Here is a 24,282-nt window from a genome sequence, read left to right as displayed (position 1 = left end):
GAAGCTAATAATTGTTTAGTCAACCAACAGAAAATTAATCAGAAACTATTTAGATCATAGATTTAACCATCAAGCAAAAATGCCACAACATTCTCTGGGTCCAGGTTCTAAGATCTGGATTGTTGTTGTTTTTTGTCACATATGATAGTAAATTGAATATATCTGGGTTAAAGACCATTGATGGAACGCAGAATTTTCACCTTGGGCCCTGAGCAAAAAATGCCAGTTTAGTTGTTAGTAGCAGCCCTACATTTAAGCTCTATGACCAACTGATAACTGGAGAGTGGTTATATTCCAGCGACACACTTTGAAGACCAATGAAAAAATAAAAAAATCTGCCCTTCAAGGGTCGCTCATCTTGATTTAAACTATAGCAAATGAAGTTCTGAAGACACGACTGCGCTCCTCAGGCTCCTAAATGTATACAGTCTATCTTAACAGACAGAGATTTTGCATCCAGGGAAAGCAGTGATGTGCTGTAACTGTAGCAATCAATGTGAACAGTGATGTGCTCAAACTTGGTAAGGTGCAGGGGCAGAATAAAGTTAGGAGTAGAATTTTGTCCTGAAGTCACAACAGGACAGTAGCACTGAGAGGGTACTTTTTTGGACAATCTGAGCTGACTTTGGGTGAACCAGAAGGCACCTAGGCTTACCAGATCCAAACGTAATGCCCCATTGGCTGACCACACGGGCACTTGTGCTGGCTAAAGTCGATTTCATGCCTTCAGCACCCACCTGCCTGCGGTGGTGTGTGAGATTTAATTTCATCAACTGCCCCATTTCCGTGAGTGGACCGTCCACGTGCAGCCCCAAAATATATGACTACACAGACTATAAGCACTTATAATCACTGTGCGAACATCTCTGTGTCATATAATATGCCAGGTCCCTTTTGGATGAAATCTGTCCCTTAATTAGGGAACAGGTGTTTACCAGAATTTGTACTGTAACTTTAGGGGGAAACTTAAGTATGGAAGTGTATGTAAAAAAAACCCTGAAAACTCAGAGCAGAAATGGCCCACCTTTTACACACCTTTGAACCAATCTGATGACTTGGTAGCCACATACACTCATCTCCATGATTGTAACTGAGCCGCCTGTTGGAACCTTGGCTTCTCAGTATGCCTCAAGGTTGTCCGTTAAGTTTCATATTGGCCCAGGGAAGTGGGGGATTTAAAGTATTTGCTGGTAATGCACGGAAATACCAAAACACCGGATAAGTATCTGCAGTGATATGCATTGAGCATCGGCCATCATGTGATTGATCCGCGTTAAATACAGTTTCTTTGTCTTTGTGGCTTATCAGCAGATGCCCAGAGATGAGGTATCTGAATGGGTATCAAGAGAGAAAACGCTGAATCAGTATCCTAGTATTTGCACATGAAAGTTCATACTCCACTAGTTTGAAAATACATATGTAAAATGCTGAATAGTCCTTGTAGAGATACCAACACAAATAAAGCACCACTGCACATTAAATGAACTTGGGCGACCTATTTGTACACCTGTCCGACATTCTGATATTTTACAGGTAAAACGTGTCCTTATTACAACTCAAGTCTAATTTGACTGCAATAGTGAATTAATAGTGACCTTATTCATTGTATTGTTTTACTAGTATCATGTTCCTGCAGGGACTGGTGCCTCTGCAGTGATTTGTTGTGCAAAATGTGGTGAATGATTACTCCAGTTCTTTAGAGCAGTGGACTCCCTACAAGACACAATGCCCACCAGCTTTTCTGGAGCTCGTCTATGGCCGACATTGTGCCATTGTGCCCGTTTTTCTCGTCCTTTGTGTTTTATTTACAACATTCTCTCTGTCTCTCTCATCCTACATTACCCAGATCCACCGAGAGTCGGCCCCGCTTTCATTGGCCTGTCTCCACTTTCCCTCTCAGCCATCGCCGTCTGGTGGGATCTGCGCACAAAGAGCGCGTAGCCAATCACAGCCACCCTCTGATATATCTCGGCCAATGTCCGCGACCCTCTTATTTACATAGAGACGGGAGGAGCCAATCGGGAGTCAGCATAGGAGAGGATTTTGACCCCTCTACCCAATGGCAGTGGGAGGTATAGAGTTTTGGGGAGTGCATATAATCAACATATTATCGAAGGTGCTTAGATATTGATCCTGTATTTCGAGGTAGTTCAAATTCGCCTCTCTTGGACCTTCGGGTTTGACCTTATTTTTTTCCGTGCTTGGTGGAGAATAATTCACGCGTAAAATGCCGAAGAGAAAGGTGAGTGTCGTTGGTGGCATCAAGCTCACTTCACTGTAGTTTTTCTGCTCTTGCATTTGAGGAAAATAGCGGTGCGCGATTTCTGTGGCGACGCCGAGGCAGGTGAGGTGATGCCAAAGTTTGAGGAAGCGTCTCTTCGTCCGCAACCTTTCAGGTGTATTCAGCGCGTCTTTGCGTGTATGTAAAATGTGTCTTCAGTAATATTTTTTCTTTTTACACCATACATGTCCCTGTGTTCATCTCAATGGCCGTTCTTGTGGTCGTTTTATATGCCACTTCCCTGTCCACTGGGCGCACTGGTGAATGTCAGACGGACCCGCCGGATGGATGGATGCGTAAATCCCGTAGGAGACGTGCGTGATGATAATTCTTCAGGGCGCGTTTGGCGCATGTATGAGACTTATCGACTCTGAATAATGTGTTATTTAACCGTGAAAAAAAAAAGATCACCACCTCCCTGTTTCATTTTTGGCTCTCCAGGGGTGATGAATGGTAGCCGACCAAGCCGATTTAACGAACCCATATCCAGATGGAGAGAAAGGAATAAAGAAAGAGGGGATCAGAGACAATTGCCGCTGTGTTAAAAGAGGCCGTGACACTATCTAAACAGCACTGCACGACGAGCTCCAGTGCATTGTATCAGTGCATACAGGGAAATGGGTTTTTTTTTACCATCCAAAAACTGCCATTGTCTGCGCAGATTCGCCTTTGACGACAGAGAATGGGAGGCCTCTAGGGGCGGAGGTCGCCCACATGCAAATGATGGGATTGCCAACCTGCAGGCTAAACCAACATTTTTTTTTTTCCATGGTGGGGGCGGACTCTCCCGTACACCGTCCTCACCTACCTGCAGCCTGAATGTGCTATGTTCATGATGTAGGCTGACAGCGCTCACGGTGTGTTAGAACCGCGGCTAAATGAATCCATGTTTTTATTCTATTATTCTTTAGGGAGCCCGGTTATTGGCATGTAAACAAGACGCCTCCGTTAAAATGGTTACTCACCAGGGAGACCATTTCTCATCATCACATAATGTCAGATTGCAGTTGGTATATATGAACCTCTAAGCAAGTTTGGGCTTGGAATAAAATTGGGATTCAATTATGTGAAATATTGCAGTTACAAAATTCTAAATGAAAATAAGTTTTTTTAAGATTCTGAGAACAACACTTTTAAAATTCTTAATACTGGTATATAAATAAAATATTCTTATAGACTACTTGTATATTAGCAGCTCAGAGGGGATCCTACCAGAAGAAATCTCGTGTTGTTTGCTGTTTTTTATGTTTTGTGTCATACAAAACTAGCATTACACATAGGGCTGTAACCAACAATTATTTTTATTATTAAGTAATCCACAGATTACTTTCTCAAATAATCATTTAGTCTATAAAATGTTAGAAAATAGCCCATCACTGTTTCCCAGACTCTGAGCTTATCGCTTCAAATAGCTTGTTTGGTTCCACCAACAGTCTGGAATTAAATTACTATCACAAAAGACTAAAAAAAAAAAAAAAAAAAAAAAAGTGATCTATTTATTATCTATTGATTAATTGACTAATCAGTTCTAGTTACACATTTATTACATTATTATTATTAGTAAGTAGGATTTCTGTTCAAAAGGTTTCTCAATAGAAAAATTAGCCTCTAACACTTCTTTTATGTCAGTTGCTAACCTTTTGACCTTCTTCCAAAATTATACTGCTTAATGATTTGCAGTATTTGTTTTTATTACTGATCCTGCTAGGCTCTTTATATTACGCCACAGCAAGGATAAGCTACACATGCACAACTGAAGAGAGTAGAACACTTTATTTTATATTTTTTAATACAAAATTATAATTTAAAAATTAAATGACCTGTGAAAACAACCAGAAGATTCATTTTTAAAACAAAAGTCGTGACTTCAGACGCGTCGTATGCTTGTGTATGTGCACCTGCACACTTAACAGTCTGCCTTGTTGCATTCCCTACAGTCTCCAGAGGGTCCCGAGGGCAAGGAAGCCTCCAAAGTCACAAAACAAGAGGTAAATGTTTCGGCTGTGTTTGTGTGCTGTGTGTGGGCGTGCAGGCATGTGTTGGTGTGCTGTGTTTTTTTGTACTGACGGTGTGTGTGTGTGTGTGTGTGTGTGTGTGTGTGTGTGTGTGTGTGTGTGAGAGAGAGTGAATGAGTCAAAGAATAGACACAGGTTAATTATTAGGACACTTGTAGCACTCACCAAGCAGATGAGCTCAAGATCAGCCCGCAAAGGTACAACTGATATCTGTCTGTCTCTCTCTCTCTCTCTGTCACTGTCTCTCTCTCTCTCTCATTGATCATCCCTTGCTCCGGTAGCCCACCAGAAGGTCAGAGAGATTGTCAGCGGTAAGTTCCGTTCTCACCTCCCTGTCTTCACCTCTGTCACTGTCCTCTTCTTCCTCGCCCTGCCTTCCCCTTCATCCCGCCTCAGTCTTGTGGGATAGTAAGTGTCATATGGCCAAGGCTCAGAGTAAAGTCCTCACCCAGTTTATGGATTTGATTAAGGCAGTTTACAAATTCCATAAACATGCTCTCTGAGGATCGCGTCAGGCTTGGTATGCATGTATTTTCTCTGTTGTCTTCGTCAGTTCTCAGTCCTGTCTGTTACAGCACCTTGTTGATGTGAAGTGCTGCATGATTAAAATCAGTAACAGTAAAGCATTTTTCCTTAATTCGATCCCCTACTATAATTATAAATATTCAACATTAACCAAAACTACTCGTGGAAAATGTGCAGTTTGCATCCAAAATGCCCAAATTGTTCCCAAATCCAAGTAAAACTATTGGTTACTATTTTTATGTGCTCATGCAGCTCTTCCATACAGGTGTTTTATTTGTGTCGTACCGTGCATGTTGGACTTACCAGTATTGGGTCTTTGCATGTGTTTGTCCATTTGCATGTGCACTTCAAGGAACAGTTTGACATTTGGGGAAATGTGCTTATTCTCTTACTTGCTGAGACTTAGATGAGAAGATTGATACCACACTTAAGTCTAAATATCAGGCTAGTAGCTAGCATGCACTTTAGCTTAGCATAAAGAAAGGAAGCAGGGGGAAGCAGCTAGTCTGGCTCTGTCCAAAGGTTAAAAAAAACCAACCTACCAGCACTTCTAAAGCTCGCTAATGAACTCATATCATGTTTGTTTAATATGTGCAAAACACAAAGTGTAAAAGAAAAATGGACATTTTAAAGGCGACTGTGTTTTTGAACCTGTGCTAACTGTTACCCTTGTTTCCAGTATTGACGCTAAGCTATGCTAAGCTAAGCGTCTGTTAGCGCTAACAGAAATGAGACTGGTAAAAGGAAGAAAGAGAATAAGCACAAAAAACACTGATTGGATATTTCCTTTTCTTTGAACACCTTCAGCAGTAAACTTATTCAATAAGATGTGACTTTTTTTTAGCCGCAAACCCGCACTGCTATGTTGGTTATAGGCTACTATCTGGACTGCATGACCAAAAAGTCTAATAACATGTAGGTCATTTCCTACATGTTATTGTAACTGTTAAGCCCCACTTCACCCCGGAGTGCGAAGAATGTATGTCTTTTATGTATCGTCTCATGTGCAGAGTCATTGATTTCTAAATAAAAACAGAGATATTCTGAGGGAGAATCACATGATTTAATTTAGTCACAGCAGTGGTTAGGGTTAGCGTGTGGCTTCAGGGTTAGCACAGCAGCCTGGAAAAGCTCTGAAGCAAACTTGTTCACACTGAGTGGCTACAGTTTTAACTCCCATCTGAAATAGTCATTGTACAGAGGCCTGAGGTCAGCTCACTTTGAGAAGAGGCAGATATTTAAAACTACTTAGCACAGGAAGATTGTCAGATCTCATTGCGTTGGAAATACACTGAACAAGTACATGCATTTGATTATCATTAATATTTACAGACAGGAGCCAGTGCAGACATTCCAAACCTCCATGTGTTCTACGTTAGTCCTAACGAATTTGCAGCTCTTGTGGCTAAAATCATAGTATTTGAAGCAGTGCAGAAATGGCTTTGTAAGTGCAGAGAGGAGGGGGAACTAAAGATAAACTAATATTTCTCCAAAAACCGTTCACTGTGCGGTTCGTCAGTCCTAACTGACTTCTGCCTAATTTGCAGAAACCTGCTCCTCCCAAGCCTGAGGCCAAGCCCAAGAAGGCCATCGTCAAGGTAAAGTACACACACACACACACACACACACACACACACACGCACGTGCACACTACGCCTACAATAATTTATTTATATCCCCATAAATTTGCAACAGTCTGAGGCACTTGGTTGCCCCTCACTACCAGTTCATGTGCGCAACCAAGGCCGCTGGATGTGAAAAACACAGAAACATATGCAAACATGTTTGCAGCTACACCAGTTTATTGGTAGTTATTTAGGATATTAAAGTACTGGTAAAATCTTAGAGTATAGTTTGCAGCAAAAAAAAAAGTGATTTAATTTATTTTCATTTCTTTGAGGACCTGCTGATGATCTTTAGCAGTCATCAACACGGTTCTCTTCCCTTACTATTATGAGAGGTTTATTGTTAACATTGTTATTTTGCAGGAGGAAAAAAAAAAGTATGCATGGGGTTTCTGGTCAGTTTCACCTGATACGCTCCTCCTAAAAAATTTATTTGTGGTGAAAATCGACAAAGAAACTATTTTCCACGTATGATGATATGTGCCTTCATGTAATGTTGTATATTCTTCTCATTTTTTCCGTGCAGAAGGTGGCAGATGATAAGGGGGTGAAGGCAAAGAAAGGCGGTGGTAAGGGGAAGAAGGATGATGGCCCTGCCCAGAATGGAGAGACCAAGACCAATGAGGTATAGGGAAAATTGGAAAACAAAACAACAACCTTTCAGCAACAGACAAACATATATGTATATAAATATATGATTGTGTGTTGATGAAACAAGAAAATATACATTTGGTGAGAGTCAGACAAGAAAATAACAATCTTTATTTCCTTATTTTGTCAATTTGTGTATAAACATGAACATACATATATTGCATCTATATTCCATCCATAACCACACTGTTTCCTATCACTAATACACATCTCTCTTCACACACAAACACACACACACACACACACACACACACACAGATCTATGTGTCTCGTCCGTCTGTCAGTGTGTCTTCAGTCAGAACCACGGCTCCCTCCTTGATGTCAGTGAGAGGGCAGAGTGAGACAGTCAGAGTTAAGGGTATGCTCGAGTGTTTCTAATCCATCTTTGGGGTGTGTGTTTGGACACTAACCTTTTGCTCATACAGAAACTGTATGTAAAATATTACCCAAACATTTACGCAGTGTGCTCTGGAGTGCTGTGGCGTGTTTTAGAGAGAGAATGAAGAAGTGAGGATGTTTGACATTTCTGTCGCCGTGTGCAGTGAATTGGGCCAAGGACAACTTTTTTACACACCAGCAGGAGGCTTCGCATTTCACGCAGCGTGATGTGAGATGTGATTGGCTTGCTGAGTTCATAGACAGCTGGCTGCACCAGTGGTCAGGCAGAGGAAGTAGACAGGAGATGTTCACTCCAGTGAGATCACACCATAATGATTTGATTCTCCTGTTAATGTTGATTCTTGCAGATACATGAGGAATTTCAGTGAGTAGCTTTTTCAGAGCAATTTAGTAAAAAGAACTTAAAAATATCAGCATTTTAAATTGTAGAAAGAGTGATCAGTCGAATAAGCCAATCATGTGAACTCTACAGGATTTAAACATTCACTGATAATAATTTGAGCTAGCAGCTTGAAGCTGGAGCAATCATCGAATTATGGTGAGTGGTCACATTTTACCTCTTAAAACACCCACCTCACCTTGGCTTTGTAGATCTCAAATGAAAGGGTTGGTTCACCAAATCAGAAAAACACATTTTCTCCCCTTTCCTCGTAGTATCCAGCCACACAGATAGTCCTGGTTTTATTTGCTGAGTTTTGAAGATATCCATATCTAACATCCCAATACAAAGGAGTTGAGTGATGTTTTGTTTGTGTTGCTCATAGCATTAAAGCTTCCAGTTATCCTTGATAATCCACAGATCTCACTGTGGAAGTTGTCATTGGAACTACTTTCTACCAGAGAAATATTCCCAACGCCTACTTTCACATTATCTCAGCTTTCAGAGTTGGAAATTTTACAACCTCAGCACATAAAACTGAAACTCTCTGCCACCACAAGCAGTAAGTTGACAGATCTGAAGGGGTTTGGGGTTTCTGCAACAAAGTAATCCTGATAACTTGATAGACCTCCCTTTTGGAACAAGCCCTAGGTAAGAAAAGTCTTTATGCTAAACTAAGCTTACCACCTGTTGGCTCTAGCTTCACATTTAGGATGCAGACATGAGAGCGAGGTCAATCTTCTCATCTAACTATTGGCTAGAAAGTGAGTAAGTGTATTTCTCAAAATGCCGATTTATTTCTTTAAGCATGTTTCAGAATGTGTTTGGAGAAAGGTTAAGATTTAAATTTAACATTTACACAACAGCTGCTGTCATTTTCTACTTTGAAAAAAAGATTTATTTGAGTTACTAAGTAAAACACCTTTATATATTATTTATTAGGCTAATGCAAAGTTATTCAGATAACTCAGTCAGTGTTGAAACAGTCCCATCAGAGTAAGTGGCACAGGTCATCCACAGCTCATGCTAATGTCTTAGTGAAGAAGATCACCTTTCATTTTCAGCTCGATTACACTGATCTGGTTAACTGTAAATGAACCCAAGCAAAAGATGTGGGCTGCTTTTCTAGAGGCTAGCTGATTTCAGTCCGCACTGGGATCTATGTGTGGCGGGAATGATGGTTAACACCTGTATCTCCGTGTAACTCTTTCCCCTCTACGTCCCTCCAGGTAACTGAAGCAGCGGAGGAGGCAGCTGAGGAGAAGGCGTAAAAGACACAGGCGCGTTCACCGACTCGTCCCCTCTGACTCCATGGCAGCAAAGCATCTTTTTTTACTGACGATTTTTGTACCATGCTGAATTTTTTTTAGACTTGTGATAGTAGAGACGGACAACCAGCAGCCCCATACTCATATGTTCACACTCTTTTCAGCTCTTCTACCTACAGTATGTTTTTGCTCGATTCTCCTCACTCCTCCATTGTGTCACCATATGCCTTTCCAAAGCAGAAAGACAGAATGAAATGTTTTTATCAGACGGCTGCAGATGTTCTTCATGTTGCCTGAAGGGGGCCGTAAACACGACTGTTATGATCTCTGAACCAGCTCTGCCTATATTTGTAGTCTCTACAAAAGATGATCATTCTTATTGGACTATTTCCCCCCTGATGGTTAAGGTGAGGTTTTGTGGAAGTGTATCAGAAGTTTGGATGCAGAGTTACAGGAAACCAGGTTCATAGTCGCAGTGGAGAACATCTGCAGCTTTTTTAAAAAGAAAACAACTTAGTTTTTAGAATCATCACCACTGTGTTTCACATAGCTCCTTTTGTAAATGTGTGTGCTGGAGCGAATGTGTTTGTGGGTCTCTGTGTTTGACTTAGTTCACTTTGTTTCCACACCCCCCTCCCCTTTCTCCCACCCCTCCCGAACGCCTTGTCCTGCAGCAGAGTGACATAGCAATAATGAGTGGTGCTTCTGTTCTAGACGGCTCTATTGGCTTTGGACCCTCTGGGCTTCTTTGAGTTTCATCCTGTTGGGAGAATATTTTGAAATAAAAGAAAAAGTTGATGTCATGTGGGAGTTTCTGTTTTTCTGTCTCCTATCTTATTGTGTGTAGAATTCTATATATTGTGCATTGCATGTCTATCCTCTCTAGCTGGACTGCAATGCCATCTTTTTGTTATAGCCGCTAGCATACTGTAATTGTATGCCTTCACCTATGCTGGTCTTTGTAGTTTGTGTGTGCATGATGTATGAGTTCTGTTTGTGTCCGAGAGCTCTTTTTCACGGTGTTCATACTTAGAGTTACTTTTTATTACCAACACAAAGCCAACAGTGTGTGTGTATCTCTCTCTCTGTGTGTGTGTGTGTGTGTGTGTGTGTCCGTGTGTGTGAGGTCGCCAGGGGCACGTGGCTGTGTTAAATACAACTGCTGTGTCAGGAAGTGAAAGGTCAGCATTTGCCAGAGTGGTGGGACTGTTGAAACCATACGGCCTCTTCATTGAGGGACAACCCGTCATTCACACTAGTGCACCAATGATCATGGACCCAGTTAACCTTTTTTTTAACATGTGGAGGTGTGGAGTGATGTCTGAATACCACAGATACTGGAGAGGCCAATTAATACAGCCAACAATATAGAATGTAAAAGCAGGAGGAATGTGTGTGACAATGCTGATTACAAGTGGAAAATCCTCCACTTGGGTGATCTGACCTTTTAACCCATACACCAAACCATCAAATCCAGTACATACGTAATAAATTAGAGTAAATCTACACAGGTACAATATTATGGATTAAAATCTCTGTGCAACCACCAATAAGAATACAATGATAGTGAACTACAATAAATATCTATCAACGCTTGTGAAAAAACAGCAGCACGAGCACGGTTGATACAAAGTATAACTAAAATTGCAACAGGTACATTAAGATATCAGCTTTCTAGATGAATGAGGTTTTTGTGGCAGATCTCAATCTCTCACACAGAGGGAAGGACTGTTGTAATCTAATCTCTGACTCCTGTGTATTACAGTATCACAAGACGTAAGGGAAAACCTGAGGAAGCACTTTGGTAAAGAGTGTGGATATATTTCCTTTTAAAATAATACAAATGCAATTGTAGAAGTTATAGAATTTTGTGTCCTTTTTTAACAAATACAAGTGTTGTGGTTATATAGAATTCCTATTTATGTTACAGAATATGTCAATGTGTAACTGCTTACGTTTCCCTCATTATGCATAACCTTTGACTCCTCTGTGGCCCTGTGCAGAAAAAGTGCCAGAGTGAGGTTGCCTCCTTGTGGCCACGTCAGCCAGCACAATAACAACTACACCAGAGGGGTCAGGATGAAAGGGAACATGGAAGTGACTGACAAGGCCTAAAGATTCAAACCTGACCTTGCTCCATGCCTCAAAGTCATGCAGCCGTTGAAGTATGTTTCACAGTTTGCAGGATGGTCTAGTGGTTAAAGAGAGCATTGTTAATGTGGCACTCAACTTCAAAACGGCTGCAGGGTCGCTGTACAGAAGTTGAACTCTGAAGGCCTTGCAGCGATAGAGACAAGTATGATAAAAAAAAAAGTCATAAATTAAGTATATTCTTATAATCATAAAGCCTGGATTTCAATTCTAATTCTGTAAAAGTCCTTGTAAATCCGCTGTACTTGTGATTATACGCCATCCAAATCAATGGGAGTAAGTGACAAAGTCAACCTGACATGACAGAAACAAATTTGACACAGCTGACCCAACCCTATCAGTGGAGGTTCAGCATACTAATGTAGACTCAGAAAGGGCAGAATACACCTATTGCTTCCTTGTGTAGTAGAGAATAAGCTGACCTAACTGCAAGAACATTTTTTTTAAAAAACAAAATCCGACTAAATAAACATGATAGTAGCCACTGGATGCGCACATTCTCTGTATAATCATTATTTTATTTGAGGTTGCCAAAATGAATTAAGTGCTAAGCAAACAAAAATTACATTCACACACTGAACGGGGTTTGGGGAAATGTGTGGACTGGACTAAACAAATACCAGTTCAAACATGATGTGGTATATAAGATTGATATATTTCATATTCATTTGATCATTTACACCTTGTAAGCTCTTACAAATAAACTGAATTAAATGAGTCTGCTTAAATGAGAAGAGTAAGTTTGTGTTCCTCGATGAAAACTACATTCCTCAGGAAAACACTCAATGTGTCAATATGTTATATGAAAAACTACATCAAAGCAGTATTAAAGCAGCATGAGAATTAGTCATCTGTTCAAGTTTTTACATCATCATTTCCCCAGATACAAACTCGTCTGTTCCCTGACATCTCTGCCAGGGATCTACATGAAGCATGCTATATAAAAAGGAGAGTGGTTTCTACGACATTATAAAATAACGTTATGGATCAAACAACTATTTGTTACAGTGTACATTATATACAACAGTAAGATACTATACATAATTCCTTATTTAGGTTGATTACACCATGTAAGCACACATACACAGGGTTTATGCTGAGGTGAATGATAGATCTGTGAATAACAATGCGAGGTACACTTAATTAGATTTTGAAACACACTATTCTGTTCCTTTAAGGTGTGTAAATATCCTTCACATTGAATTTTAGGTTCTGGGCTCCCTGGGTTGCTGTAACAAAACACAACACCGGCCTTCCTCTTGGACGTGGTTTATTTTACCATTAAGAGTCTGAAATAAATGCAAAGTCAATGTAGAGAGACTGTGGCGATATTAAGTATAAGTGATAATTAATGAAGTAGGCTTTCACTGATGTCTTACTTAAAATGAAGGGAAGGGTAAACAGTTCACAAGGTCAGCAAGAGACTGGGAGTTTGCTTATAGTCGGGCCAACTGCTGCAAAACACATGCATTTAACAAAGATATAAAATACATCCTTTACACACAATTAATACTATGATTTTTATTTAATCTGAGAAAATAACACCTTAATGTTGGTTCCTTTTTTTTTCCTCACAACTTTCTAGTGAACCGTACAGGAAGTGTGCCGTCATGTATTTCCTGATAACCTTCCTTGATGAACTATTTTGCATAAATGTCTCATTGCCATTAAATCCCTGTAACTCACGAGGTTTCATTCATTAAGCTGCATTCCCCCTCTTCTCCGACCCTTCCCCCATTTTACTGCCTGGCAGTATTTGAAGAGAAATGGACGTCTTCCCCACCAAACGGCTCGCAGAGAGAGTGGGTGTGTTAGCCAGACATCTTGTTACACAATAACGACAGAGCAATAACAAGCGAGGCCGACGAGAACACGCAGAATTAACACGGCTAGCTATATTATTTAATAAAAGTGAGCTGAAACGCTTAGATCGGCTGTAAATCCCTCTCAAACACGGGAGCCATATTCTACATCCGCAGCTATAAATACCGAAAAATATAACAGGAAGTGCGTTGTATTAATCCGCAATAAACTTTAAACTATGCAAAAATAAGCCTGTAATTATTAAAACGTGTAAATGTAATTTATCTACGAAGTAACAGCCATTCTGCAGCAATGTGTCCTCCTCTATAGCAGGCTGCCATATTTACCTCCCCTCTAGAGCGTCCGTATCCATCCGCGCTTTTTTTTTTTCTTTAGAGGGGGAGGGGGATTAAGCAAACGTGCCTCCACAGCCGACCGCGACTAAAATTCACCCCGAGGGCTACTTATCCCGGGAATAACATAGTGGTTGGTTCTTTGCGGGAGGAAGACGGTGTTTTGTTGGGCACAGCGTGGCGTGCGAACTAATTTTCAGTTGGCGGAGGAATACTCCACCGGCTGTTAGTTTGAGCGGAGCTGAATGGAGGCAGTCTCTTCCTGGTGGATAAACAGTGACAGCTCGGGGCAGCCACCTATACCCACCACACAGGCTCTGGCGCTGCCCTGGCAAACAACACCAAAATGGCTTCAGACAGTACACACATCGCGCAGTTGACTTCTGGTGAGTAAAGGAGATCGGAAAATATGTCATGGTTGTTGTAATATCCCCCCAATTTCCTCGGTGCCCTCTTCTAACGCAGCTCCCGTCCTCTTCTCCCCCTCCAACCATACCAGAACTGTACTTCCTAATAGCCCGATTTCTAGAAGCTGGACCGTGTCAAAAAGCAGCCGAGGTTGGTGTTTTTGCATTTTAGGATAATTTATAATATGTCCGAAATTGTCATGGGGTGTAATTTTGTATTTTTATCCTGTTTTCAGACCCTGATAATGGAGGTGGAGGAGAAGGAGGTAAGCAGTCACCAATACGAGAGAGATGCTTCTCTCTGCACTGTACTTTGTGATGTTGCTTTTACTCTGATTTATCATTTACTGTTTTAAAACATCACTCGATACATTTATGAACTGGATGATCACAGTCGACACTATTTTTCTATCCCAGCTGCTGCCCAAAAGGCTGGACTGGACAGGGCAGGAACACCCCGGGACGTACGAAAATTTGGTAAGGGAGCTCTATAACTGAGGGAAAAGTTTTTAGAGAGCAAAATAAAAATTGAATTTCCCGCAATTTTTAAATCAGGTGGCAAAGAAAAAAACTGAAAAGGACTTTGCAGGGCGAGCTGGCTGCGAGTTGGGGCCGTTCAGGGACACCAAGGGGTCGGGTCCCAGCGCCCTGTGCGCCGTGGTGTGCGAGTTCGGTGCCATGCATGTCCAAAAGGTTTTAATAGTTGTTGGAAAAATGTGTGTGAAATGTTGATACGTCATGAGTGTTGTGGTGTAGGATCGCCAGGATCCAGAGGAGGGACTCCCTGAGCCACGGTCTAGAGAGAGATGGAGGCGCTCTTGTCCTGCAAGAACCATAATCTGTGTGCATGGGTTGAAAACACACAAGGGGGCAAGAGTTAGAAAACAGGGACATTTTTAGGAGAATATAAACAGTATATTCAGTAAAGCTGGAGTTACTGCTCCCATTTGAGGCGGAGCCTGCTTTACCGGCTGTTGTGGAGACATTTTTTTGGAGAGCCAGCTTTTTTTTTTTTTTTTTTTTTTTGGGAGGGGGGGGATTGTGGCGCAAGCTCGGATGGAGGAGATCAGTTTATGTGAAGATGCGAGGTAACGTTGAGCTGATATCTTATAATCGCTCTATTAATTGAAGTGCTAATTGTCATGTAAACAAACAGGGCTCGCCTGAAAGAGCCGTTTACGCATGGGGGCGTGGAGAGAATTAATCATCGCGCACATATTTATCTCTTTGCCAGTCTGCTGAAAGTGTGCATCCACGCTGTTGGGTTTTTTTGTGGCTATTTTAGAAGTTTTTATTTTAGGATTAATACAGAAATAATGACCTATGGCCTATTTAACCCGCTATAATTTTTTAAGGGGGTGTTTTTTTTTTTTTACCTCTCCTCGCACGCACAGACAGACACATGGACATCCAAGACGAGGTCGCATGAAGTGTAGATTCACCGGGATGTTAATCTATACGTTTAAGACATTATTGACAGCGTCTTTCTGCCTGTGTGTGTGTGTGTGTGTTTTTTTTTTCTCTCTCTCTCTCTCTCTCTCTCTCTCTCTCTCTTCCTGCTTGGCTCATTCGGCTCTCCGTTCCTCCTCCTCCTCCCATCCTAGCCGTTCAGCCTGCCTCCTGTCTATTGTGCATAATTTTCTCTATTGGAAAAAAATACTGCGGAGGGTTTTTAATTATTAGACCGAGTGGATAACGGGCTGTTTAGAGGCAGGAAGCAGCGGATCGCGGCTCGGACATGTTTTGTCAGCGGTTGTATGTTAGGTGGATGTCTGTCTGGGCTGGTACAGCAGAGAGAGGTGGGGGGTGGGGGGTTGGGCAACAATGAGGAATCGACGCTGACTTCAATGATATTGTAATAATTAACGATATTAATTGTCGCTAATTAATTAAGGCGGATTAATTAGATGTAGAATTATTGTAATTTTGCATATAAAAATTGACCAGGAACACAATATACACAAAAATATGAACACATTTTGAATGAAAAATAGCAGTCTGGTATAATTATAAGCATATTTACACCGATATTAATTTGAATTATTACCTTAGATGATGAGTGGATTTTAACAGTGTCTGTGTTTTTCAATTCTAGCTGCATATTAAAGAGGATGATGTCTCGAATAAGGGATTTTTATTGATTTTTGGACCGTATGTTGAAATGTGAGGTGATAATTGTACAGAGGGTAACTTGCAGTCATGTGTATAGGGCCATGTGCTTCCTAGTGGTGCTGTTGTGAGTGACTGGTGGAGTGTTATCCATTACCCTTATGAAGCAAGTAAAATGGAGCAAATTGTTAATACACATCACTCCGTTGTGTGTGTGTGTGTGTGTGTGTGTGTGTGTGTGTGTGTGTCGTGGCTCTGTGTGTACCTGAGCGAGGGATTGTGAGCTGATATGTGCTTAGAAACACTGATCACGTCTCTGAACCAGCGAGGATGTGAAAGCAATTAAGGGGTCATTAATTGTGTGTGTGTGTGTGTGTGTGTGTGTGTGTGTCACCGAGATAGGGAATATGTGTGTGTGTGTGTGTGTGTGAGTGCATTAATTGTTTAATTTCAGGCTTATTTGACCCGTTCAGATATTTAAATCAGATGTGTCTGAAACAAAGCTGATTACTGCATGTCTGATTAAAATTATTACATTTAAAATAAACCCTGCATCCTGAAATAAACACAGTGCTGCATGCTGCATGCTTTCTCTCTCTCTCTCCCATCCTGTGGTGTATCGCTGATAGTTCAGTCATTCAGGCGTGTGTGTCTCTTCAGAGGTAGGCCATGCAGGAGTGTCTTCATGTGTCAGTGGAGTCACAGACACACTGTTTATGAGAGTGTGGCTTTCATGCTTATGTTGCATGCCACACCCCCCTTCTCTGCTGTTAGGATACTGCATGTGAACTGCATCAAGGCAAAACATTTACTAGATTGTAGCATTAATGTTGTTGCAGGTGCAATTTCAGCTTTTTTACATTTTGTGATATAAATATTTAATAATTAATAATTTTGTCAGAGTGTCATGTATTTTAAATTTTGATTTGCGCGGTTGAGAGTGAATGTCCCTCAATAAAAAAGGACATTTTGTTTATTTTGTCCTTACTACGTCCTATTCAGTTATAGGGTGCTTTTATTTTTGAAATTCTCAGAAAACCCACAGGTATTTGGAATAGTGACCATGTTTCTCACGTCTCCTAATTCTGCTCAATATACATTTGAAACTAAATGGACTCAAACCAAAGAAAACAAGGCCACAGTCGCTCGTAAAAACTTAATTATTCCCTTTTTATTTAATAGAGTACAACCTACTGAAATGTTTTTCTTTATATTAGGAGTTAGTTTTTGGTGTAATGATTTAAAATGTAAAGGTAGTATGACATACACATCATCATTTAGCAATAAAGTGACTTGAACACATTTATTTCATTCTCCTTTTAAGTCCTTTTTTAAGTTCTCCCCTCTGACTGGTTATTTTGTTATTTACTAGTCTGACTACTAGCTGATCTATGTGTGTGTGTGTGTGTGTGTGTGTGTGTGTGTGTGTGTGTTCAGGTGAAGCTATACCGGCACATCAGTGCAGACCACCTGCTGCAGGTCTGCTCCAGAGTTTGTCCGCTGCTGGAAAGGGAGGTCCCTGCCAGCGTGCCTGGACTCACCAGCCTGCTGGGGGCCGGCAGGCAGAATCTACTCCGCACCACCAAGAGTGAGTGGATATAAAGTACATGGTGTAGCACACGGGCTACCTTTATGTGTATGCAAACACCCCCACTCAGGCAACAAATGTATTACATTTCTGTCATGTAAATACATTCTTTCATGTGCTTATGCAGATATAAGTGCATGCATACAGAACAATGGCTCACATAGACTAGTCATGACAAAAACTGTATAATGTGCGTGTTTATGCGTCTCTTTTGTGTTCATCTTTCTTCAGGCTGCAAGCATGTTGTGTGGAAGGGCTCAGCGCTGGCTGCACTACACTGTGGACGACCACCCGAGCCGCCTATTATCTATGGGAGCCCCCCTAATATTGGTAAGGAAAACTTTTTGTTTGTGTCTTTGATATTCAGTGTATGTACAGATATTACATACTATACTATGTCATAGTCTTTTATGCCAGTAACATTTGATAGCGGTGTTATTATTGATCTGCTTCAGTGTATTTCTGCACATGGAATGGACAGACTTGTGAACCTTTTCATGTTCTTAAAAGTCGTTGGGTTTTCACTGATTTGCTGCAGATTTTTTGTCATACACATTCATGTCCTCATTGGTGTGTATCTTTTCTTTGCCGTCCAGTCGAGACGAGCTTCAGCCGTCGACTGAACGGCTCCTACCGTCTCCGGCAGCTGGTTCCCACGGCTGTGTACCAGCACATGAAGATGCACAAGAGGATCCTGGGACACCTGTCGTCCGTGTACTGCGTCACCTTCGACAGGACGGGACGACGCATCTTCACGGTAAACGCTGCAGTGTTTGAGTGCATGTGTGTGGTTTCGTGGTGTGTTGACCTCAGCTGGGATATGTCTCACTTCCTGTGACACCTCGTGTGTGTGTGTGTGTGTGTCTGTGTGTGTATGTATTGGTTTTTAAGGAGCCTATTCAAAGTGATTTCATTGACATTGTTGTGCGCTGGAGTATTTGTTTAGAGTCACCTCTTGTGTGCTGTGTATGTGTTTGATTGTTACAAGCTGTCTTTTGCTTACCAAGATGACCAAGCGTCTGTATTCCCTGTTGTAACAGTTCTGGTAGGAGGTAATTACTGTTTACCTTACTGTGGTGGGCCGCTTTTACTGAATGACTCACAGCTATAGCCAAATTCAGCCTGCAGGGGAGCAAGCTCACACATCTTTAGGATAATATTTGTATTTTCCAGAGGGGGAATTAGGGAATTCCCATGGTTTCTCAAAAAGAGGGAAGTTGACCTTTACCCTCTGGATGCCCCTTGTATACATGTGCTACGTTAGCTTCCTTCCCCATGTGGTTGCTTTAGAGATACAGCGTGGGTAAAGTGTTAAATATTGAGCGAACAATGAGATGATGTTGATTTAATGTTGTCATCTTTCTGTTTGGATCCTTGAGTCAAACACTGCCTGCTGCTATTCACCATTTTCAGCTTTCACTTCTTGAATCTCTAAAAATGGCTGGCTGCTGAGAGGAGGAGGGGGGGTTTAGATTGACTCCCTGTCTCTGTTCTCCTTTTATCTCTCTTTCCACCGTTCTTACATTCCCTGCATTTGCTCTGTTTCTCTCTCTTTCTTTTTCTCTCCCCGTCCCTCATCCTGCGCTGCCCCTCCTTTGTTCCTTTCTCTCCCTCCCTCTCTCCTCTCTTCTCCCCCCCTCTCTTCTTGCTATTTCTCATCATAACTGGTGAAAATGTTTCCTCTGAGGCGCTGGCTAAGTGCCAGAATTAAAATTCGTTCTTGGTCCCCTTCAGTCTCTCTCCCTTTTTTCCCCTCTGCTCGTTCTCTCTCTCTCTCTCTCTCTCTCTCTCTCTCTCTCTCTCTCTCTCTTGCTGTCTCCTTTCATCACAAGATCATTTTTATTTATATATTTTCTTATTTTTGGATCTCTTCAGTCGTCTTCAGTCAGACTTTGCTGCAGTGGAAGGCAGATTGATTAATTATTGACTATTTTATTTAGCCTAAACATTCACTGTGATCATTTGTGATCAGTGAGCAAGTGCATGTACATTGGTTAAACAATTGATTGGTAAACAGCCGTATTGATTTGTGTAATTTAGCTTTAGAAACGGCTGCACGTTCATTATTATCACGGCACAAATTAGACTTGCTGGTATGCATTGTTTGTGACTGTTGTTAACATAACTTAACATCTATAGCAACAAGGAAAGTTTGTGTTGAGTGTGCACCCTTCAGGCCTGACTCTCATTTGGGTGTATCAGTTTTTCGTCCTTCTTGCCACAGCCGTAATTTGTCCTTGAGCTGTGTCTAAATCACTAAGGGGACGCTTGCTGTTTGGAACAGTCCACACAAAATAACAGCTCCAGTCAGACTCTGTTCCACTGATGATGGAGTGAGTGATTATGATTTATTCAAAGGAGGGGGTTGGTGTTTTCATCTCACATTTCCTCCTAAGTCTATGCTGATACTGATAGTGTGGCCTGTCCTATAAAATACATGTTCTGTATCTAACCAACTGGAATGAAATCAGTCGCTTTCATACGCAAACTTGTCAGGTTAGAAAAATTGTGTGTTCACCTTTTGCAAATGTACTTTCTTTGTACATTTCTGACATTACATTGTGCTCATCCATAACCCTCCGTATTTACTGATGTGCTTCTGTGTGTTTTCCGGCTTCTTTATTAGTCACTTCTTTATTTCCACCTCGTACAGATCACTTAAACTAGTTATAAATGAAGGTGATAGTTAATGTCACACTATGTTTTTGCATGTTGACAGTGGTTACGTGTTGGTTTTAAAAATAATTTTGAGATCGTAATCAAGGCACAGAAGGGTCTGGCACCATGTTGAATCACAAAGCCTTTAACCCCTTACAAGCTGGATCACAGCCAGAAATTCTCACATGGGTCCCTGTAGGCTGTATGTCTTGATTAAGGGTCTTGATCATGTATTTTCAATCCAGACTAAAGACTGTGAAGCTGCCTCTAGGCTACAAAAAATTCTTATGGGCTTGACTTTATGGATTAGTTATTATTATGACCTTTGCATTGCTTTTATGTTCCTTTCTTTGCTTGCATTGTGTTTACTTCAATTAATACTAAATAATAACTATGCTACTAAGAGGGATTTCCCTCTAAAATTGCCTTTTTGCTAGAAACCCACAACAGCTTTTATCAAAATGAGACATCTGGTTATGTCTTAGTGAAGCCCCAGCCAATGCACAGTAGTGTTTCTCTAGCGTTTGAGAATACTCTATCTTCTTTGGTGAAGTTGTACTTAAGCTGGAGTGAGGAGAACTCACAGAGCAGGCCAGAAGGTCTGAACTGTCCGGTAGTGAGTCAGTGTATCTGTTTCGTCCTGTTGCTTCTGGTTTAATGGCTTATTGACATTCAATATGCTTACCTGCACACTGTAACCCCATCATTGTGAATCACCAAATAAAGGTCATAGTTTACATGGTTGCAGGACCCTGATTTCCCCAATAACCCGAATTTACATGATTTGTGCAATAATCGGCTTAATGTACAGATACACTTGAGTTTAGCCAATTGAAGGCATTAGAAAATAAAAGAACAAGAATTATCAGTAGTTAGTGTACTAATTGTTTTTACATTTTATTTAATTTCATTTTCTACCACTGACAGCCAAGCTGCTCTTTGTTTAATGGAAATGCATCTTTATAAACCTGGAAGAGCAGATGGGGGGGGGGGGGGCTTTCCGTATATGAGCAGAGAGGGGACTGAGGAAAATTGGCGACTTACACAGAGAGGGGAAGCTCATGTCATTTCAGGCGATAACAGAAAAATTCGGCATTCCAAGAAAACAGTTCTTTAAGTACCTGCAATTACGCAGCTTTATTTACACAAGGCAGAAACTATGACATTCTGGTCCTCTGCTCACTGGAGTAGCAGGTCATAAGGGACTGTCATAGTAATGTATGGAGGAAAGATCTGGATGAGGAAATAACATTGGAGGATTGGAGCACAGTTTGTGAAGATGCACAGAATCTGGAAATAATATAATTGGTTAATGCGTATATATGTAACACCAGTTAAATTACACCACTTTGACAACAATATACCAGACACAAGTGTAACGAATATTAAGGAGCCCTGTATCATAGTATTTGGAAACGTAGTAAAATAATGGATTTTTGGAAAGAAGTCAAACGTGATGGATGGGATCATTTGTAGAGGTCCCTCTTGATTCTAAGATTTACATTTTGAATTTGTACCCTTCAAACTTCAAACTAAGGAAGAAGGAATATATACTTACAGATATGTGTATCCTGCAAGCTAAATGGCTTATTGCTCTTTACTGGCAGAAAACAACAACCAGAAACAAAAGGCCAAGTATCATAGAATGGGTTAATGAAATGGCATCATGTAATGGTATTTCATTCTTCAGAAGTGCAAGTGTTAGAGGTACCCTAACATAAGGAAACATTATACTTAATTTTCTTAACACGTAAGCATCACCTCTGAGACAAGAATGGCAATGAGAGTACTGGAGTGTACATCTTTTTTGGTATTGCTACTTTATTTTGCTTGTTAGACATTATTGTCAGTTTTATGTCCTGTTTTTGTGTTATTGGGAAGGGTCTGGGAAAGTGGGGTGGACAGTGTTTGAGACATTGTTTGTCCTTGCCATTTGTACTGATAAAAGAAAACTATTAAACACTGTTTACAAAAAAAAAGAAAGGCATCTTTGAATCTGAACTTTGGGTTCTTACAGGTGTGTATTCAAACACAATCCAACTAATATATTCACACCACAGTAACAACAGCCTGTTAATTGGGCAATGCTTACTCTAAGTGTGTCTGTAATTTGACTTTAGATAGCCTAAGGTAATCTTGTGAAGGTGTTTACGTGGCAGCAGCAGTGTTCACATATTTCCTTTACTGTTAATAATCAAGTTAGTAGCATGTTTGTAACATTTTAGTGCCTTGAAATGTTCATTATTACTTCTGGTTCACTGCAGATTTGTCTCTATTTTTTGTATCTGAAGAACCTCATCTCTTCTATTTGTGTGTGTGTGTTTCTTAATTTTACCAATCTGCTGACAGTCTGCCCAGATATATTTTAAAATCTTTTTGAACTTGACATGTTTAATTTGTCTACTAGAAGTGTGCCTTGGAGGCACGCATGCCTCTTCTCAAACTATATAAAACACTAGTCTTCACTCACGCCATATTGCTTTATTTCTTTTCCAGGGCTCAGACGACTGCCTTGTTAAGATCTGGGGAACAGATGATGGCCGCCTGCTGGCGACGCTGCGTGGCCACGCCGCTGAGATCTCCGACATGGCCGTCAGCTACGAGAACACCATGATTGCAGCCGGGTCCTGTGACAAGACTATCAGAGTGTGGTGCTTACAGACCTGCGCCCCATTGGCCGTCCTGGAGGGACATGCAGCCTCTATCACCTCACTGCAGGTATGAGGATGCTCACAGTGTGTAGTTTAGTTTTGCATGTATGTTTATTCGTGTGTATTTGCTTTTCCTAAAAAGAGAATTTGAATGCCACCAACAATATTTTGTTGTGTGCCTGGAACAGTACATTGTGGAAACATCCAAATTTGTCAACTCAAGCAACTCCAGACTAAAATTAGAGCCTAGCTGATGTTTTTGTTAGAATATTGAATGCTGGTATATTTTACTAAATCACTAAAACAATACTTAAATAATGACAAACTGGGTTTTACATGTTAATTTAATTTAATTGAATAGATTTTATTTCCAACATGTAACAAATAATATGTAAGAAAACAGAACAAATAACCAATTAAATGAACAGTAAACATATACAGGAAATTCTCAATGAATAAAATAAATTATGTCTGGGAAGGAGTTGAAAGAAGTATACACTTATATGGTCCTACCTCTTTTATATATCTAACATAATAAACTTAATGTTGTTATACACATATAAACCATTACTTTAATGTTTAGTATATATAACATAACGATTTACTTTATAATTTAAAGCATTACCTTGATGTTCATCCTTTTTACACAATCACTGTGCTGGTGCCCAACATCATCAACAACCAGCACTGTACATCTTTTGGAGCTGATTTATTTATATTTGTACTTTGCTTGAGTTCTCCATTTAAACCATTCCACAAATTCACCCCACAAATTGAAATACACATACTCTTCAGAGTGGCACGAACATAATGTTTTTTCAAATTACATTTTCCTCTTAAATTATGACCTCCCTCTCTGTCTGAGAACATTTTCGTATGTTGCCAGGAAGTACATTATTTCTTGCTTTGTACATCATTTGTGCATATTCTGTCAAATCCATGAACTTGAAAGCCCCTCTTTAAAACAACATGTGGTAGTTGATGAGGCCAAGAAGACACCTTCGAACATATGGGCAATAGATGACATGACTAGCTGATATCCAATAATAAAATGCCAGAATTGGTTCCATGAGCAGACATTTCTCATTTTTACAATGAGAAACGTTATATTTATGTAATTTTATGTTCTCCTTATTGTCAAGAAATCCCCTTAAATACCAAAACCAGCCACGTGTTAGTTTCAACTGTCCCTCCCCTGCCTGTGGCGTTCAGCCTCAAGCTGTTTGTTTCTACTGAACTGAAGATGTGACTCTCAAAAAGGGATTTCCTGAAACAGCTGGGCATTGCAGGTTTTAGTAAACATTACTCAAACAAGAGTAAACAGTGCATTTGTTGAGGACTGATTTATTACTATTACTTCAGTATTTATAGCAGTAGGTAGGGATGAAGTGTGATTTGCTCAAAATAAACTACAGTGTT

At 40.6% G+C, this 24,282-nt stretch overlaps 2 protein-coding genes across 7 annotated transcripts in view; both read left to right on the top strand.

Annotated features, from left to right (window-relative positions):
* The first annotated feature begins 2,046 nt into the window (after positions 1 to 2,046).
* Positions 2,047 to 9,946, top strand: hmgn3 (high mobility group nucleosomal binding domain 3). 3 transcript variants are annotated; one of them, XM_051408890.1, is made up of 7 exons: positions 2,056 to 2,242; positions 4,219 to 4,269; positions 4,578 to 4,607; positions 6,369 to 6,419; positions 6,973 to 7,071; positions 7,356 to 7,455; positions 9,105 to 9,946. In XM_051408890.1, exons 1-7 carry the CDS (start codon positions 2,228 to 2,230, stop codon positions 9,110 to 9,112), a joined length of 354 nt encoding a protein of 117 aa, XP_051264850.1. In that variant the 5' UTR covers positions 2,056 to 2,227; the 3' UTR covers positions 9,113 to 9,946. The 3 variants fall into 3 exon arrangements, with proteins under 3 accessions (XP_051264852.1, XP_051264850.1, XP_051264853.1); XM_051408892.1 differs by lacking the exon at positions 4,578 to 4,607 and having other exon boundaries at positions 2,047 to 2,242; XM_051408893.1 differs by lacking the exon at positions 7,356 to 7,455 and having other exon boundaries at positions 2,061 to 2,242.
* Positions 9,947 to 13,493: 3,547 nt separating this feature from the next.
* The window catches only part of phip (pleckstrin homology domain interacting protein), a 36,273-nt gene continuing 25,484 nt past the window's right edge, over positions 13,494 to 24,282 (top strand). For all 4 annotated transcript variants that reach the window (XM_051408869.1, XM_051408867.1, XM_051408868.1 and 1 more), the window contains exons 1-8: positions 13,494 to 13,836; positions 13,950 to 14,008; positions 14,094 to 14,123; positions 14,275 to 14,334; positions 17,404 to 17,554; positions 17,786 to 17,884; positions 18,151 to 18,311; positions 22,709 to 22,930. In XM_051408869.1, coding sequence (XP_051264829.1) covers positions 13,797 to 13,836; positions 13,950 to 14,008; positions 14,094 to 14,123; positions 14,275 to 14,334; positions 17,404 to 17,554; positions 17,786 to 17,884; positions 18,151 to 18,311; positions 22,709 to 22,930 — 822 coding nt within the window. In that variant the 5' untranslated portion in view covers positions 13,494 to 13,796. The remainder of the gene's footprint in view (positions 13,837 to 13,949; positions 14,009 to 14,093; positions 14,124 to 14,274; positions 14,335 to 17,403; positions 17,555 to 17,785; positions 17,885 to 18,150; positions 18,312 to 22,708; positions 22,931 to 24,282) is intronic.

Source organism: Dicentrarchus labrax, unplaced genomic scaffold, assembly GCF_905237075.1.
Source record: "Dicentrarchus labrax unplaced genomic scaffold, dlabrax2021, whole genome shotgun sequence".
Lineage (NCBI taxonomy): Eukaryota > Metazoa > Chordata > Actinopteri > Moronidae > Dicentrarchus > Dicentrarchus labrax.
This window is presented reverse-complemented; position numbering and strand designations above follow the sequence as displayed.